This window comes from Ascidiella aspersa, chromosome 2 (genome assembly GCF_963924565.1).
Source record: "Ascidiella aspersa chromosome 2, kaAscAspe10.2, whole genome shotgun sequence".
Taxonomy (NCBI): domain Eukaryota; kingdom Metazoa; phylum Chordata; class Ascidiacea; order Phlebobranchia; family Ascidiidae; genus Ascidiella; species Ascidiella aspersa.
The window spans coordinates 9,507,704-9,524,182 of record NC_139448.1 but is presented as its reverse complement, the minus strand read 5'-3'; the positions used below and the strand labels follow the sequence as shown (position 1 = coordinate 9,524,182).

Here is a 16,479-nt window from a genome sequence, read left to right as displayed (position 1 = left end):
AATACGCTTGGAACTTACTTGACAAAACAAATTGGGACAAAAAAACTATTTTGCGATATAAGTAAAAAAGCTGGTGAACAGCAATTGTTTAAACTTTAAACTATCGCTTTGTCGTGTTTTGTCATTGGCTTAAGCAAATCAACAAACAACTCTCATGCAAAAATACTGCGTAGGGGAAATGGATTTTCACTTGACTGAATTTTTGGAGATTACACGCACGTTTTCGTTCAAGCAAAGAATGAACGTGTTTCGTCTGGGTGCTTATCTTGAAATTTGCGTTCGACTCACAGCAATCGATAATACGAACAAATAATTGGAGTCCCGCTTGACAAACTCAGCAGTGCTATTATATGTACCATTGCAACGATAACACGTAATAAATATGCTACTAGGCATTGTATATACTGCAATTAAGTTCTTCTGCTATAAACAAATACCAGGAGAACTTATTTTCAGGATAACACGTAATGTAGTATCGAGAATAAAGCCTTGCAAAGGCGAGAAAAGATCAGCGATGTAAGCCACCGTCGTCTAAACGTCGGCAGTCGCCCAATCCACGTAGCAGGGCACTGTAAATCCCGACGATCCGTCCACCAACGACAGGATCACAGAGTAGGTGGAAGACACCCCGCCCACCAGGCCTATTATAATAATCTCGACCAGGATCACTTTGACGTACATAGGGATCTCGAACTGAGCCCAGGGGATCGCGCCGGCAGGATAAACCAACGACGCCTTCTTCGGTTCCTCCTCCGAGTCAAACTTCTTCGACTCCTCCTCTTTGTTCACCTGGGAATCGAGCTGCGGGAGGGAGCCATATGCGTCCTCCGGATACTTTTGTCTCGCTAGGAGGAGGTAGAAGAGTGGCGGGAAGAGGAAGTTGGTGGCGGTGACGGTCGTTCCTCCCACCAGGGAAAGGATGACACCGAAATGGGGGATGGTCAGCGCAGCTAAAAGGACGAGTACCATGGTGCCGGAGCGTACGAGGCACCTCTTGATGGTGAATCCTTATAAAGTATTACAAAGTCGCAAAAATGATGACACTAAAGTGTACATACATCATCGGGAGCACGTGTAGTAGTCGATATCATTGAAGTGGCATAGTCTTACTAACAAGTGAACAGACAACCTTAATCAGACAAAAAAATCGCACATTCCGACGATTGTTTTACAGAATTTATATTTAGCCTTAGTGGCTTTATTTTTGGTGCTTAAATCGAATAAATCACCCCGTTTAAACCTTGAATAAAACTGGCACAAATTCTTATATTGCAATGCTCTCTACGCAATTTGTGGGCAAGGATTTTAAGAGGTTACTTAACTGGGAATATAACCAAGGTCTTAGGTTTGAGAGACTTTAGACTTGATGGAGAAACAAGTACAGTTTGCGAGAATAACTTGGTAATGATATTATATGGATACGAGTGTCCTTGCTTGCCTTATCAGAGGGGCAGTTGAATTTACGAAAAATAACCCCCACGTAACAGTTAAAGGGCATATTCGTATAGAGAAATATATAGAAAAGTTTTCAGGCGATCGTTTCACAGGATTTATATTTAGCTTCAGTGGCATTAGGTGCTTGAATCGAACAAACCCACTCTCAAGAGTTTGGTTGGTGCATTGTCAGGAGAAAAGAAATGGCAATAGAATGATACGAGTGTGATTTCTTGTCATATAAGAGGGCCAGTTAAATTTGTGAAAAACATCTTTCGCTTTACACACAGCGTGCATAAGATAAACATCTTAATAACTCAACTGTTCTCGAGGTTAAACAGAATATCCAAGGCCTGGTTAATCGGGTTGATCACGATGAGGAAAGCCATGAGCAGATGAGAAGTGATGAGGATTATGACGGCGTAAAGGATCCAGCCCGCCTCCAGCTCGTCAAGGATGTTGCTGTTGGACATCCTGTCTCCGATCACGGCGAATCCGGCGACCGAGACAGGAATATAGAGGGAGAGGACGGCTGGAGGAAGAAGAAAAGCGTTAATGATATGTTGATGATAAATTCAATTTGGAATTTTTGTATGAAGATAGGGTGATTTTGTGTTGACCGTGATTTTGTTTTGGGGCTTGGATTGTACAAACATAAAGACATGAATTGATGAACCGAACTGAGCTGAGTAAAAGGCTTAGGTTTTGTTTTGGACTCCTGGAATTGGAATTATACGTTCATTAAGCTTGCAACAGGCTTCATAGTACTTTAGTTTATTAAAAGAAAATACAAAACAAAACTTTGATTTAACACGTTTATATAAAACAGGCTAGACGTAAATACTCATGCAATATTTTTCTGTTATTTAGTATAGCCTTTTTTGGCATTCAAAGAAATGCAAATACATCCAGAGATTGTAGAATGTTTAATCTTTTAATATATGGTAAAACAAACAATACGCGTACTGCATGATTTATTCAAAACCTCCTAGAGCGATTAAAAAGAGAAAACAATTCTTAGAAATTGAGCGCACGCTTAACCGGGTTCAGTTTGGAAATGTTTTATTGTGTACAATAGATTTTAAATAGGCAACAAAGCAAACAACTTTTATTTAAAACAGCAAGCTTACCCAAAATCCCAATCACTACGGCAATGGGAAACTTGTCTGGGTTCTGCATATCGACTTGTATAGTTGGGAAGCAACTGGCGCCTCCAAACGCAAAAAGGATCGTACCAAAGGCATTGAAAAAGCCGGCAAAAGTCGGGTTGCTATGGTGTGCTGTTGGAGTAGTACCTGCCATCTGCAATTAAAACCTCGTTTTAGACAAGTAATTTGGAAAACGGATGTTTTATCAACACCATGACTTATGTTTTAAGCTAATTTTCTTTCAGGAAACAGGAGACCAGCAAAAATACTACTGAAACTTAAAAAACAAGTGGAACTAGACATAGCCCTATCAATTAATCAGTATTAAAAGTGCTGAGCTTACAGTAAATCAAATTGTGTTCTGACTTTCATTTTACATTCCTTTGAAACTCAATTTAAAAAAGGTAGTCAAATCACATCTTTAACAAAATAAAAATCATCTGGGTCACAGCCTTATCAATTTTCTCAAATTTTTTACTGCGCCTAAACATTAAAAAATGTATCTAAAATATCTAATATTGTGCAGTTTAATATCTGAAATGGCCAATCCAAAATACATAGACATGTCCATGAATGAATTGTATAATTATAAATTGAGAACACCTTTAAGTTGTCCTGTCAGAAGCTAACACCATGCTTGCAAATAATTACCAGTGTCGACACATTTTGGGCAATCTATAGTAGGCTAACGGCATTTGTAAACATAAAACTTGCTTTCCTGGCAAAGCAACACGTTGCACCGATATTCAAAACTATATAACTTAGCTATAATTAGCGACAATTAGCTTACCACGATTAGGTTGACAACAATCAGTATGCCTCCAAGAGTGGTGGTGACCGCGGCCAAAATCCCAGCCTGCCAGAATTCCTTGGGGGTACCAAGCCACGTGAGTGGTGTAAGGACTACAGCAATGATGAGTATCATGAAACACGTGTGGAATTCTTTGTTGCCCAGCTTGAGGATCAAGTTCGAGATATTCCCGGAAATAAGCAGGAGAAACACGGTGGCTGAAAAGCGCATTGTGTTAAATTTTTGCTTGTCACAAGATTTCCCAACTTTGAAAGAGGGTAGGCCTACCCTATAATCAAGCTTTTTAAGGGGACATGCTTTTTTGGACATACCAACCATTTTTTTCGTTCGGTTTTGGTATAAGAACAGATAACTCTATTTTGCCATGAGTATCAGCACCATCCATTATTATTATTCGCATATATATGCAGGTCTATAGTATAATATCATAAAAATTAAAACTGTCCTGAGCTATGAAAAGCGCTGTAGCCATTATAATTCGGCCAATATCTTTTGTTAGCGGGAATTTTTCATTTCTTTTTTGAAATAATGATTGATAGGGCGCTATAAAAACCAAATGTTTTTTGAAAAAGACCTAAAAACTCCAACACGGTTACTTTGGGACAGGACCGCGGATTCGGAGTCGGACTCTGGACTCGTAACTTTGAGGGAGTCGGCAATTTTCTATGAGTCGGAACCGAGACTCAGGTAGGAGTTAGACGACGTCCGACTCTTGAGTCCGACGTGCACATACGCATTATCAATTTTAGGCCGTTAAAACTGTTATTTGTATGGGTGGAATAGTAGATTATATGGCGCAATATTTTCCTACCACGTATTCCTTATGGCTTAGTTATCAGACACCCTTATGAGTGGGTTGCAATACATTAACCCTGTTTTAGTAAAAGTGAATGGGTAGAATCTAAAGGATGTATACAGGAAGTTTTGACTCGGAATCGGAAAATTAATCTGAATTCAGACTCAACTTTATATTTTCAGCCGGAGTCGTACTAGTTTGTCGGACCGGGGCTGTTTTTGACCAACTCAAATGCCCTGGCTATGGAAATATATACCGTGGAAACGTGAGCGACTGCACTGACAACAAGAGTAAACTATCCTTGTACAATAAATGTTAAAACTGCGCCATTTTACCTCCACCAAACAGGGTTGCAACAATGCAGAAGTGCGTGGCAATGTTGCCCCACTTGCCAGCTGCTCTGAAGGCGATCGCAGGGTAAGGATCGGAAACTTCTTTGCTGTACTCGTTTGGGTATCGTATGCGCAGTATCGTCCAGCACTTGCCCAGTATGCTCCCGGTGTAGGACGACAGGAGTCCACAAATGATCAGAAGTGGGATTCCTAAACGGCACAAATGTGTGTTTAGTTACAAATGGTTCTTAACGTTTTTCTCCCACGACCCTTTTCGAATTGCTCGACGGCCCTTTGATTTAAAATAAGTACCCATCAGTGAGACCACCTTGAAATAACGAAGATGATTCTTTGTCGCCCTATTCTAAAAATTGATCCCTTTATTTGGTTTAATTGTCAAAACTTTAATTCAGGGGACATAAGGCATAGGACACACAACAACAAAAAAAACATTGCTAGAGATATTGTGAAGCAAAAAACTTATGTATTGCGTTTATCTTGTTTCAAAGGGTGTTTATATTGTCACCAGGATAAGGTATAGAAAAAATACTTCTGGAAAGCGGGATGACTTATACCAATTATCTCAGGGGTAAACTGAGATTTTAGGTCAAATCAAAGCTGATAAATATTATTATCAAAACGCACGGAAATTCCAAAGATGACTGCACAAAACTAAGTTAAAGTTTGACGACGTAAAACAGGCACCCTAGGGATTCCGTGCGCACATACGTAACTAGAAGGCTAATTACATTGCAAGGAATGCGAACGTTCGTTCATTGCAGGTCTAATCAACTGGCGGACTGGTGGACTGGCGGACGAGCATTTAAAGTGCTGCTAAATTTGTACCTAAAACTTACCTAGTTTACTGAAAAAGAATTAACATATTTGAGGTACGAGTCGGTGGTATTTTTGAGGAACTTGAATTAAGAAATATTCTTACACGAGCTGGATATAGCAGACACATATATAGCAGGAAAAAATATTGCCTTTGGGCTTTAGAGTAATGCTGTATACGCACTATTTTATACTTTCGTAGCTAGACTTTTAATACTGATCGATTATACTTAATAATTGTTAAAAATTAGTGACAGATACCATGGATCACAGATACCATGGTAAAAAGGTAGCACAAACGCAAAAAAACTGTTGTTTTAGAAAGCGCGGTTCGGTGCGCGGGCTTTTAGGCCAAAATTAATACCGGTTTATCGAAAAGGGCTAAAATACAGCAAAAAGAAAATTGAGATTCGCCTGAAGAAATTATATTTATAACGTTTTTGGCAATTGGAACCACTGTATTACACAATTTCCAATCTTTAAAAAGTTGATTTGACATTTCTGTTTGTCAAAAACGATATTAATTGAACTTTGTTGTATTCGAATAATATGTTTACATCGCTACACGTTGAAAGGTGTAACCTGTTGTTTTCGTATTACCTTCTTGTTATAGCGTTGCTGTACACTTGACAGAAGACCTGTAGGCACCGTGCATTGCAATTTGCGGCGCATCACAAGTGTATTGTGTGGTTAGTGACGTTCGTTGTCTCGTGACTCGGATTTTAGCCTGTCGGTCATTCCGCGGTAGGTCGCATTCGAACCACACGAAATGTGACGCGATTGCCTTAATCGCCCAAGCATCAACTGCTTTCGAAATCGCTAATCAGTACCAGGGCAGCAGTTTCAATACGATGCTCTTTTGAGGTGTTGTTGAATTTAAGGTGATGCCCGTTGTGTTACATTTTGCATTACCAGCTGTTGCATGATTACTGCTCATCAGCAATCACATTTCCGCATTTTTTTACCCAATATTACAAGAAAATTACCCGTACATAAATCAATGCTCAAGTATTCAAAGTTTTAACGCCACAGAAACGCTCAATGAAACGGTAATTAATGCTCAAATTCCACTTTTCAGACCACGGAAATTCCAGCAAGTCGCTCGAAGCTTTTTGTCCCGTTCTTTCCAGTTTAGGCGAAATGCTTTAGAATTCGGGTTGGTCGAGAATATTACACAGTAAAAATACCGCTATTACTTTGTCAGTAATTAGATTTCTTACGTCCAGAATCACGCAATCTCCGCCAAGTCAATTGATATTTCACGATTACTCTTGGCAATCACGCGCCAGACGACAGTTTTAACGTTCCTGTAAGCGCGAAATGTTTAGCCAGTTTTACGAAATCGCCCTAATGCTTAAGCCCTTATTGCTGTTGCCTTATAGTCTGGTCAAAACATACTGTCGATCTAAGAAAATTAATGTCTATGTATGATTTTATTTGAAATATGGTTTGGGTTATCTTTTTAATTTCAATCCAAGTTCAATTCCAAATTGGAATTTTGGAATTTGCTTTTAAGATTTAAATTAAGTCCGTTTCCGAAAATACCAGTTGATCAAACTATGATGCAGGTTTTCTTTCTAACATGTTGGTTTCTTTACCATGGTCATATCATTATGATTTCTTATGTGTAAACCCTTGATGCTAAACTCAATACGAAGTGTCTACCCCAAACTTTGGCTAAACTTTTTAAGCTAATTCCGTTACATATTTAATAATAAAACATTATATAAAGCCAAGTGAAACTTTCGAGTTATACTACCTTGTATTTTAACCTACAGTTAGATTTTAGGTTCTGCCAACTGTCAAGACCATGTATATGTATATAAAATTACCAGGACTATACATTTTAGAACACTATATCCACAATGGCTTCAGCACTTCGTCGCCAAATCAATAATCAATATGTTTTTTTAATATATTATAGTAATTCATTCATTATTGTACAGTACGTCAAGGCCAAGGGCTATAAATTGGTAGGAAACATTGATTTCAATTAGGCTCGGCGCAGATATTGAAATATCATCGCCCTTTTCTGCACCACACAAGTATTACCTGCCCAGCCCGCATCGACGAGGGCCCTGGGAAGGGCAAGAATTCCACTGCCACACATGGTTCCAACGATAAAGATGGCCGCCACCGCCACCGACAGGCCCCTGTTGCCTTGGATCCCCTGCAACTTAAAGTTAAATTATGGTTAGGCGAGTCGTAATATTTCGACAGTTTGTGGCTTGGGCAATTTTATGCTACCGCTGCTTTATTGTAATGACTTTCGGGTAAAAAGATGGGCAATATTGCAAAATTAAGATAGTATATTTGAGAGGTTTTTCATGTCAATACTTCGTAAAAACTTTGTGCTTTGTTGTTGATTGCTGGCAGCAAGTAAATTCATACTCCGTTCTCAAATCTCAATCTCTGAAAGTAGCACAGCGCAGTTAAGAAAACGCATTGTTATGAGACAATGATGTTTCTTATTAAACAACAACAATTATTTACAGATAATTATTTGTGTTTTCAAAGCATAAAGACTTATTGTGCATTTTCCCGATATTGTTTCCAGCTGCTTTTAGGAGACCACTACCTTGTGAGGCAATATTGCAGTAGATGCTCAATTATCTGGTTTTATTTAGGGTCACGTAAATTCCAACGAGAAATATTTTGGTAAACGGTAATTTATGTAGTTTTCAAGGTGGTCTCCAAACAGCAGCTGTAAACAATATCGGGAAAATTCACAATGTGTCTTTATTTATAGGCTTTCGACTTGACATCAAGGCTGTTTTGCAAGTAACGGCAGGGTTAAGGTTTTGAAAAGCGCGTCAGTTTTATCGGTGATGTTGAGCTAATGAAACCAGTATACGCGCATAGTCCAAATAGCCTATACATAAAACGAAACATCGTTTACAACAACAAATCGAAACGGCCACAATATGGAAGCGAGTGAACTGCCGGGTCGTAAAAATGGCGTTTAACAATCAGCAGTGGATGTTTGGCCGCTTTAAACGGTTTCCTCAAACGCACGGCCGGAGTAGGCCTTTGGTTTTGCGAAAACTGATAGCGAATACGTTCTATTACGAGCGCACTGGCGTGGAAGTTAAAAACAACGTTAGTGGCGATGTTTAGCAAATCCAGGTTATGCCACAGTCGCAAAGTACCCTGGACAAAGTTTGCTGTATTGCACCCGCCGCTTTAATTGTTTGCCGCCAGTAAATGAGTTACGCGGATGCGCATGCATTTTTAGCCAATGCCAAAGAATGCATTTCACCAAATGTGCGCCGAGGTTTAATCTGCCGCACAATCAGCAGCCCACAAGCAGAAACAGCCTTTGTTCAAACCGGTTAAACAAATCATAAAAAATATAATTCCTCGCTAGATGTCCAGTCAAACTTGTCACAACGGCTATGATTTCAAAGCTTAAACTCTCCATGTGTTTTTACTTTTTCGTTTAGTTTTCACCCACCTGCAAACCATCCTCAGCTGCGCTTACAATCGGTTGAGTGTCACTCATCTTTTAATCTGGTCCGTAAAGCAAATTCCAAACGAGGTTTTTTTCCGCAGATACCAAACGATATTAAAAGATTGGCATGAGAAGCAACAGTTGCCCGTGTGGAAGCTTTAAAGCTATAAACTTGTACACTAAACAACAGACGATCCAACAAAAACATGTAAATGGAGCACCTTTTATAAATTATTTTAAAATTAAAGCGGAATTTGATTAAAATCAAGGAGTTTTAACTAAAAGTCATCTTAAAATCCAAACGTTTTAGGACTTAATAACTAGCAAACACAAATAATGTTACCGCAATAACGTACTGTGCCCTGTTATAGCCTAACCGTTCCCCGTGGGCGATTAAACATCCCCCGCACCTTTAAAGCGAGCCTATAACTATAAAACGCAACTGTTATTGACTTACGCTAGCACCTGGCCCAACTTTCTACTTGCCTCTTAGAAAATTCTGGGGTTTTAGTGAATAAGTTGCGTTCAAATGGCTTCCAGGGTTTCCATGCCCGGCAAATTACAGCCTATAATCTATCTTTCGTCTGGCGACAACTGACACAACTGCGTGACTGTCAGAAACGTGCGCGTGACTCGACAAACCTACTCCAGCAAGTTGGATTCGTCATGCTTTCAATTCCGAAATGCGGAAGTAGTAGTTTTGCATTGTTCGACTCTGCAACGATGGAAAATGCAAACATGTCCTGATTTGTTGTCCAGGCGTTCGGACAATTTGACTGACCGGTGATAATGGAGACTTAAACAGCATTCCACCAACACAAATTATCCGTGATAACGGCACTTCCACGATAAGGTAACCCACATTGCTTTGAGTGTGTGGCCTATGCGGGTAAACTTAAAAAAAAGAAAATAATAACATGTTGTTTTCTCTTCTATTACATATACATTTTTTAAAGTACACGAGACTTTTAAAAACAGAAATTTCGCTATTATTGATTTTATAACATACAGACTAGCAATGCTAGTATACAGGCAAAACTCTTGACACAAAATTTATTTAAATGTTTTGCTCTATCGTTATGTTTTATTATATATTAACTTGTTGTATGTAATGTATCTGGCTAGTTAAGTTCAGTTTACTTTACAAAAAAAAAAAAAATACTGTTTTCGTTTTTACGAAAGCAAATGTCTATCGATTTTCTGAAGTATGTAGTTAGAATTGCGATTGTTCTTTTACATGTCGTGGACATGTCGTGGAACTATTTGAACTTGAAAAGAAACCAAGTCCAAATTGAGAGTTTTCATTTTTGAAATAGAATATATTTTTGCATAGTCATTTTTTGAGCGGAACGCGTGACGATTATTAGTAATGACGTCACAAAGCTACGTCATAACTGGACATCTAAAACAAGTAACCTAAGGAAATCTACGGCTATCGTTCGATGTTGTGAAAAAATATTAAAAAAATATAAAAGGAGATGCCGAGGTAGCTGTTGAAAAAGGAACATTTTATACGGCGTAGGCCTACCTGTAAAAATTATTTGCGCCGTTCCACTGCTATACCAGACCTATTTGACAACCTTATTTTTGGTTTGCCTTAATTCGTTTTAAGAACATCAAAGTTTAGCTATTCAATTCACGACAACATTTATTTGACCTGCAAAACTGCATACAATGTTAAACTGTTAAAGAGGAACTTTTTTAGTTGAAAGCCACCGAACATAAAGGTCTTCAGGCGCTTTAACATTAAGACGTATTTCGATTGCTGCATCACGTTTTTGAGATAACCGGATGTGCATAATAAAAACGCTTTCAAACATATATAGACGGGGTTAACGTTTTGTGCTTATTTCTAATATTTCTGCTTACTTTTGGGGACATTGTCTTCAAAAAAACAATTGATATTTCAAACTAAGCAGAATTTAATGTCGATGGTTACCATGCCATCTTGGCAGGCTAAAAGTTGTAGGCACATTGTGCGGCAACATAAAATAGGTTGCATAAGTACAAGGAAACCACATTGTTCAATAGTTTAACTTAAACTTTCAAACCATAACCGAACAATTTAAATGTGTGTGCTGTTCTTACCTATCCGTGATAACAAGTCTAATGAGAGGCAAATAGAACAGAGTTCTGAAGTAATTATAAATTGAGCAAAAAGTAAGTTTCGTATGCCTCGAAAACCAAGCCGCCCGAATCCATTTCAAATTATCGCATGTTTTCCCATATGCCGGTCATATATTTCTAATATGGCTATTGTAACACTAACTTGTTAACAAGGTAAATGCCAAGTACGCTTCTTTGCACTTTGTGCAAACGTTTTGTTTCGAATTCTATAAAACTCCTTAGCTTTTTTGATGCGCCAGGTATCCTTTAATCTAAAGTAAAGGTTCTAATTTACACTAACACCTGCAGGATTTTTGCACACCTAAACAAAAATACTGAGTCTACCCTTGCTTATTACTACACAAAACAAATTATTCCGTAAACTATAGGCTATCTACTGCTCTTTATATATTGGTGGGTTCGGAAGTATCAATATGAATCGGTCTTAAAATAAACCAGAATTAAAAAGGGTGTTTTAGCAATAATTGTAGCAGTTCAATATGAACACAATTTGCACATAACTATAGATAAATTAACAAAAGAGATAAAATCAAACGACAAAAGTTAGTGTAACCACGTTAATTGGGCATAATTTTTAACATTTATATCTCCTCATGAAAATTTAACAATATTGAGTAAGTGCCTAAATTTATTTGTAATTCAGAGTTAAAATCTTACGTTTGACCAAACATCCCCAAAACAGCGCATCGGTCGAAATCGAAACGGCTGCTTACAAACGTGCAGGCCAATATAGTTTGGTTTATTTTAGTGAATTAGCAAGCAACCATTGTAGCAAATTGAGGTCTATAGTTAAGTGTAAGTAGGCGCTGACCCTATATACGAGAATCGACGGCTGCCTTAGTCTCTTACAACCTCTTAATCTCCAAAAGGAAAAGGTTGCTAGAATACCTGTCCTTAACTACTTGTACTCTAGCCAAAGTCAATCCACTCCGTAGATAATTGCCCGTTGAGTAAACACAACGATAAACAAAGCAGTGAAACACAACGATAGACAAAGCAGTGATTCAAGCCGCTAATGAGTAAGACAATTTCAGTACGATGCATAAGGTAGAATTTATTTGTAAAACGCGGAAAGCAATTGGCTAGGCGCTGCGGTCCCACGTCAGTGGACAACGGTCACGTGTTTAGTGACGTAAAAGTAGGCTAAATGCTACAGAATCCCCCTTCCAATGAACAATTCAGACGTAGGAAGGATGGTTCATTAATTTGAAAAGAGATCCGTAAGATTGATATTAGGATGTGGTTTGGGTGCGTGTCAAAAGCTGTGGGACACAAAGAGAAATAGCATGCAAAAGTGGCGAACGAAAAACAAGCGTGGCGTTATAAGAATGCAATATATATACAACTCAACAGAGTAACGTTTTTATGGGTGTTTTTATATTTTTTTGGTGGGCGATTTTGTAAAATATTTTTTTTCTGCGAGCCATATGTACACAAACGATTGAAAATGCAATACAGGTATCAATCAATTCTTGGCCGGGCTCTTTAAGCTGCGGCAACTGAAATGGACAGCTAAAGGCTGTCTGTTTTATAAACAATTTATGAAAAATAATTTTTCTTGGTCGCTCGAACCCTTTTGCGACACAAATAAATTTCAGGCGTACATTGATAAAATACGATATACATCGAATTATAGATACATGGCGATTAATTTCATGCACAATTCGACAAGCTTATAGCGTTTGGCTTTTAGGTGATTAAGCATGGTTTAATTTAGGCCTCTGTATCGTTGTTCGCGCTGTCGTCAACGGTATTGCCGCCGACTGTAAGTTAGAAGGGGTTGGGGTATGGGTAGGGTTATTTGTGTTGTTTTATGAGGGTGGCATCTTTGTGTTTCTCCTAGCAAAATTGCGTAGGTGATTGCGCCATCCTGAGAAGCGAATCCGCATGTTCGTCATTCGCTGTTCGAATGGGTTGTTCGGGAAACGCTGTTGAAGCCTTTCTGACAGAGCTGCGATGGTCAATTTCATTTCCCAAATGCACGTTTGGATTACAAGAAAGCAAATTATTCCATGTATCCAAGGGTGGCTTGTATCGCTGTTTGTCCATAGGCGCGAATTTTGCAAAGAATGCTTCTTGCTGTTACCTCGCTTTTTGCCGGCGTAGTGGCAAAAACCTCATTGGGATATTTTAGTGTTTTCCCGTAGAGAAGTTCTGCTGGCGAGCACTGTGAATCCTCTTTCCACGTTGATCGCAATTGCAGCATAATGAGCGACAGGTTGTAATACCAGTCCTCATCTAAAGTCTGTGATCTTATACACGATTTTAGCTGTATGTGAAAATCTTTCGATTTGGCCGTTGCTTTGTGGATGAAACGAGGTGGTTGTGTTATGTTGTATCCCCAAATATTCCTTCATTTCCTTCCACTGGTTTGATGTGAACTGAGATCCACGGTCTGTGGTCACAGTGTAGCATATTCCATATCTTGAAATCTAGGTGTGTAGAAAAGCTTCTATCACAGTGTCGGTTGTTATATCGTTTAGAGGTGCAATTTCTACATATCTAGAAAATCGATCTGTCATGGTTAGAATGTACTTGTAACCGTTGCTGTCATTTAATGGTCCCATGATGTCTGCGTGCACACATTCAAATCTTCTCTCAACTGCTTGCAATCGTCCAATTGTAGTGAAATTGTGTAGTGTCACTTTACAAGTTGCACATTCGTGGCATTGTCTGGCCCAAATGCAAACATACTTCTTCATATGTGGCCATACGTAGCGTTTGGCGATCAATTCGATGGTGGGTTTGATTCCTGGATGGGTCACTGAGTGTAGAATCCGGAAGACGTGGTGTCTGAACCCTTGCGGAATGTAAATTCTTGGCGCGGAGCCTGACGTGTCACACCACAATTCCGTTTTCGTGGTTGGTGGAGTGAGTTTTTGCAGTGACATTCCAGTGAACCTGGTCGAATTTTCCGCGAATTTGACCTTCAATGTGTGGAAGGTTCGCTTTTCCTGTACCCTACTGGTCGGACAAACGCAAAGCCAACCCGCAAGAAAAAGGAGGAACAAAATATGTTTTAAAGCTGTTACTAAGTGGACATTAAATGATGTCATTTTAATATTACCAATCCAGCATACTTTTATTTAAATCCAATTATCTTCTTGATAAAAATTAAGCCTGCAAAAATTATCTGCCTTCAAGCTCGTTGATATTAGGGACCAAAAGTCTCTCCACATTGTCACCTGTAGCTAGTAGGCTACTTGAAGTTAGGGAAGTTCGATACTTGATATTTCAATCCGATTCAAGCAAAAAGTATCCGATTTGATACCAATGACGTCATAACTGTGCTAAAGCAAACAAAATAGTTATAAAAATAAAACGTTTAAGGATAATTTTTTCTCGGCTTATTTAAAGTGGTTGCTTAAAAGAAATAGTTTAAAGAATTTTAATTACCATTGGTTGTCTATGTACCTTTAAGGTAGAAATTGCTGCATAGGGTGAAAAATTGTGGCAAAAATACCTATATTAACTTATATCGGTACTACCAAAAATAATTATTTAGTCTTGACATCAAGTTTAATCATGGCATAACTCTGTATAAGCTCTCAAACTGATCACGTAATGCTCATCAAGCATATATGCTGTTATTTTAATACGAAACAAAATTGTTTGAGATAAAAAATACAACACTTTCGCCCCAAAAATGGTTGTGTTTCAGTTGAACAACAAAAATGTAGTTTATCCCGCGGAGCATCACAATCTGATATGCAAATAAGAAAATTCCATGCAGCACGCTGCTTAGAAGAACAACAACGAAAACAAGTAACGACGCAACGTAGAAAAGTACAAAAATTGAAGAACGCTGCTATATTTTTAATTCTGACACCAAGAGAGAAACGGTCGATAGCGCAACAAAACGCGGAATTAAACAAGCAAAGCTTGTCGGATGAGCTGCTTTTTCTCTGGCGTCAGGTGTTCGGGAAACTGAATGTCAAACTGTAGGACGAGGTCTCCTCTCTCGGAGGGCGTCTTGGAAAGAGGCATACCTTCGCCCGGGATGCTCTTGGTGTACTTGGGGTGCACAATATCGTTTATCGGAATGTTGAGCAGCCTTCCATCCAGAGTCGGGACCTCAATGCTGCATCCTATCAGAGCCTTGCCCAGAGGGATCTGAGCCACGAAAATGAGGTTGTTTTCTTCACGCTTGAAGAGTGAGTGCGCCTTATCCCGGACAACAAATACAATATCAGCTGGGATGTTGTTTGGACCTTGGTCGCCTTCCTGTGGGAACGTGATTTTTGTGCCGGCTCTCCATCCTGGCTTCACTTGTATGGTGAGAATCTTGTCTCGGATGCTGGATGAGTGGCCGTCTTCGTTTATCACACGTCTGGAGATCTTCATTTTCTTTACACATCCATGAAAGAGTTCCTCCAGCGAGAGAAAGAGGTCCCTTTCAATGGCTGGATCCTGCTTTTTTCTTCCTTTTCCCTGAATCCCGCCAAATCCGAGCATGAAGTCGCCTTCGCCGTCAAAGAAGTCGGCAAACGGATTGTCGCCGCCAAAGAACTCGCGGAACACTTTCTCAGGCTCCCCATGGAAAGTGTACCCCACAGTGAACCCATCTGGACCAGCTGGGACTCCACCTTTTAAACCTTCTTCTCCAAACTGGTCGTAGATTGCTCTTCTTTGTGGCACACTGAGGACATCATAAGCTTCTGCAATTTGCCTGAATTTATCCTCAGATCCAGGGTCTTTGTTTTTGTCTGGATGTAGTTTAAGGGCGAGCTTGCGATAGGCTTTCTTAATATCAGCATCGTTGCAATTTCGAGTCAAAGAAAGGATTGCATAATAATCTACACCCATGTTAAAAAATTATATTTAAGATAAATGGGTAAATAAAATTCAAGGTACCTGAAAAATGAATTTTGTAATTCTTCAGCTACTGGCACTATATAGTTAGTTAAAACTTAATAATAATGAATGGTTAAAATATTTAAAGTTGTTTTATAATAAGTAGATTGTAATTCAAAATGTGTGGCAATATTTAAAGCCTGGCAGCATGTGATATTATTTGAAAGATGATTGCATATACTACTTAAACACATGTAAGGTTTTACAAACAATAGAATAAAAATAGCAAAACTTTTGAGCACAATTCCCATACACTATAAGTTACATAAAAGGTTGTAGTTTGTTACATAAAAGGTTGTAAGTTTTATAATACAAAAAATAAAGGTTTTAGTTTTGTTTATATTATTATTCCACATAATGCTTATAATCTGCTGATATCAGTAATACTGAATGAAACAAAAGATACAAATATTAGCTAAAAACAACTTACAAGAACACTAATAAAACGTTAAAAACATGAAATTCTAGTGCTTTAAAATAAAAAATAACCTGTTAGTACATTTATTATTAATCGACATAAGAAGATACTTGCTTTATTTGAGGCTCACTTTTACTAAAATTGTTGGGACTGACTTTAAAATTCCAAAAGAATCGTCAAAACTTTCCGTTTCTTAGCAACAAAGAATAAACGAAAATTTGGCTTTGGTTCACAGATTTTTTAATCCAATGCACTCTAGTATATATTTGTTTTT

At 38.5% G+C, this 16,479-nt stretch overlaps 2 protein-coding genes across 2 annotated transcripts; both read right to left on the bottom strand.

Annotated features, from left to right (window-relative positions):
- Positions 1-264: 264 nt before the first annotated feature.
- On the bottom strand, positions 265-8,857 carry LOC146163494 (uncharacterized). Its single transcript, XM_083380525.1, has 7 exons — positions 8,810-8,857; positions 7,408-7,531; positions 4,525-4,731; positions 3,373-3,590; positions 2,565-2,736; positions 1,757-1,966; positions 265-1,007 (listed from the first exon to the last, which is right to left on the bottom strand). The coding sequence occupies exons 1-7, from the start codon at positions 8,855-8,857 to the stop codon at positions 532-534; spliced, it is 1,455 nt and encodes a 484-aa protein (XP_083236651.1). The 3' UTR covers positions 265-531.
- Positions 8,858-14,506: 5,649 nt separating this feature from the next.
- On the bottom strand, positions 14,507-15,782 carry LOC146163493 (dnaJ homolog subfamily B member 13-like). Its single transcript, XM_083381946.1, has one exon. The coding sequence runs from the start codon at positions 15,737-15,739 to the stop codon at positions 14,801-14,803; it is 939 nt and encodes a 312-aa protein (XP_083238072.1). The 5' UTR covers positions 15,740-15,782; the 3' UTR covers positions 14,507-14,800.
- Between the last annotated feature and the right edge of the window lie 697 nt (positions 15,783-16,479).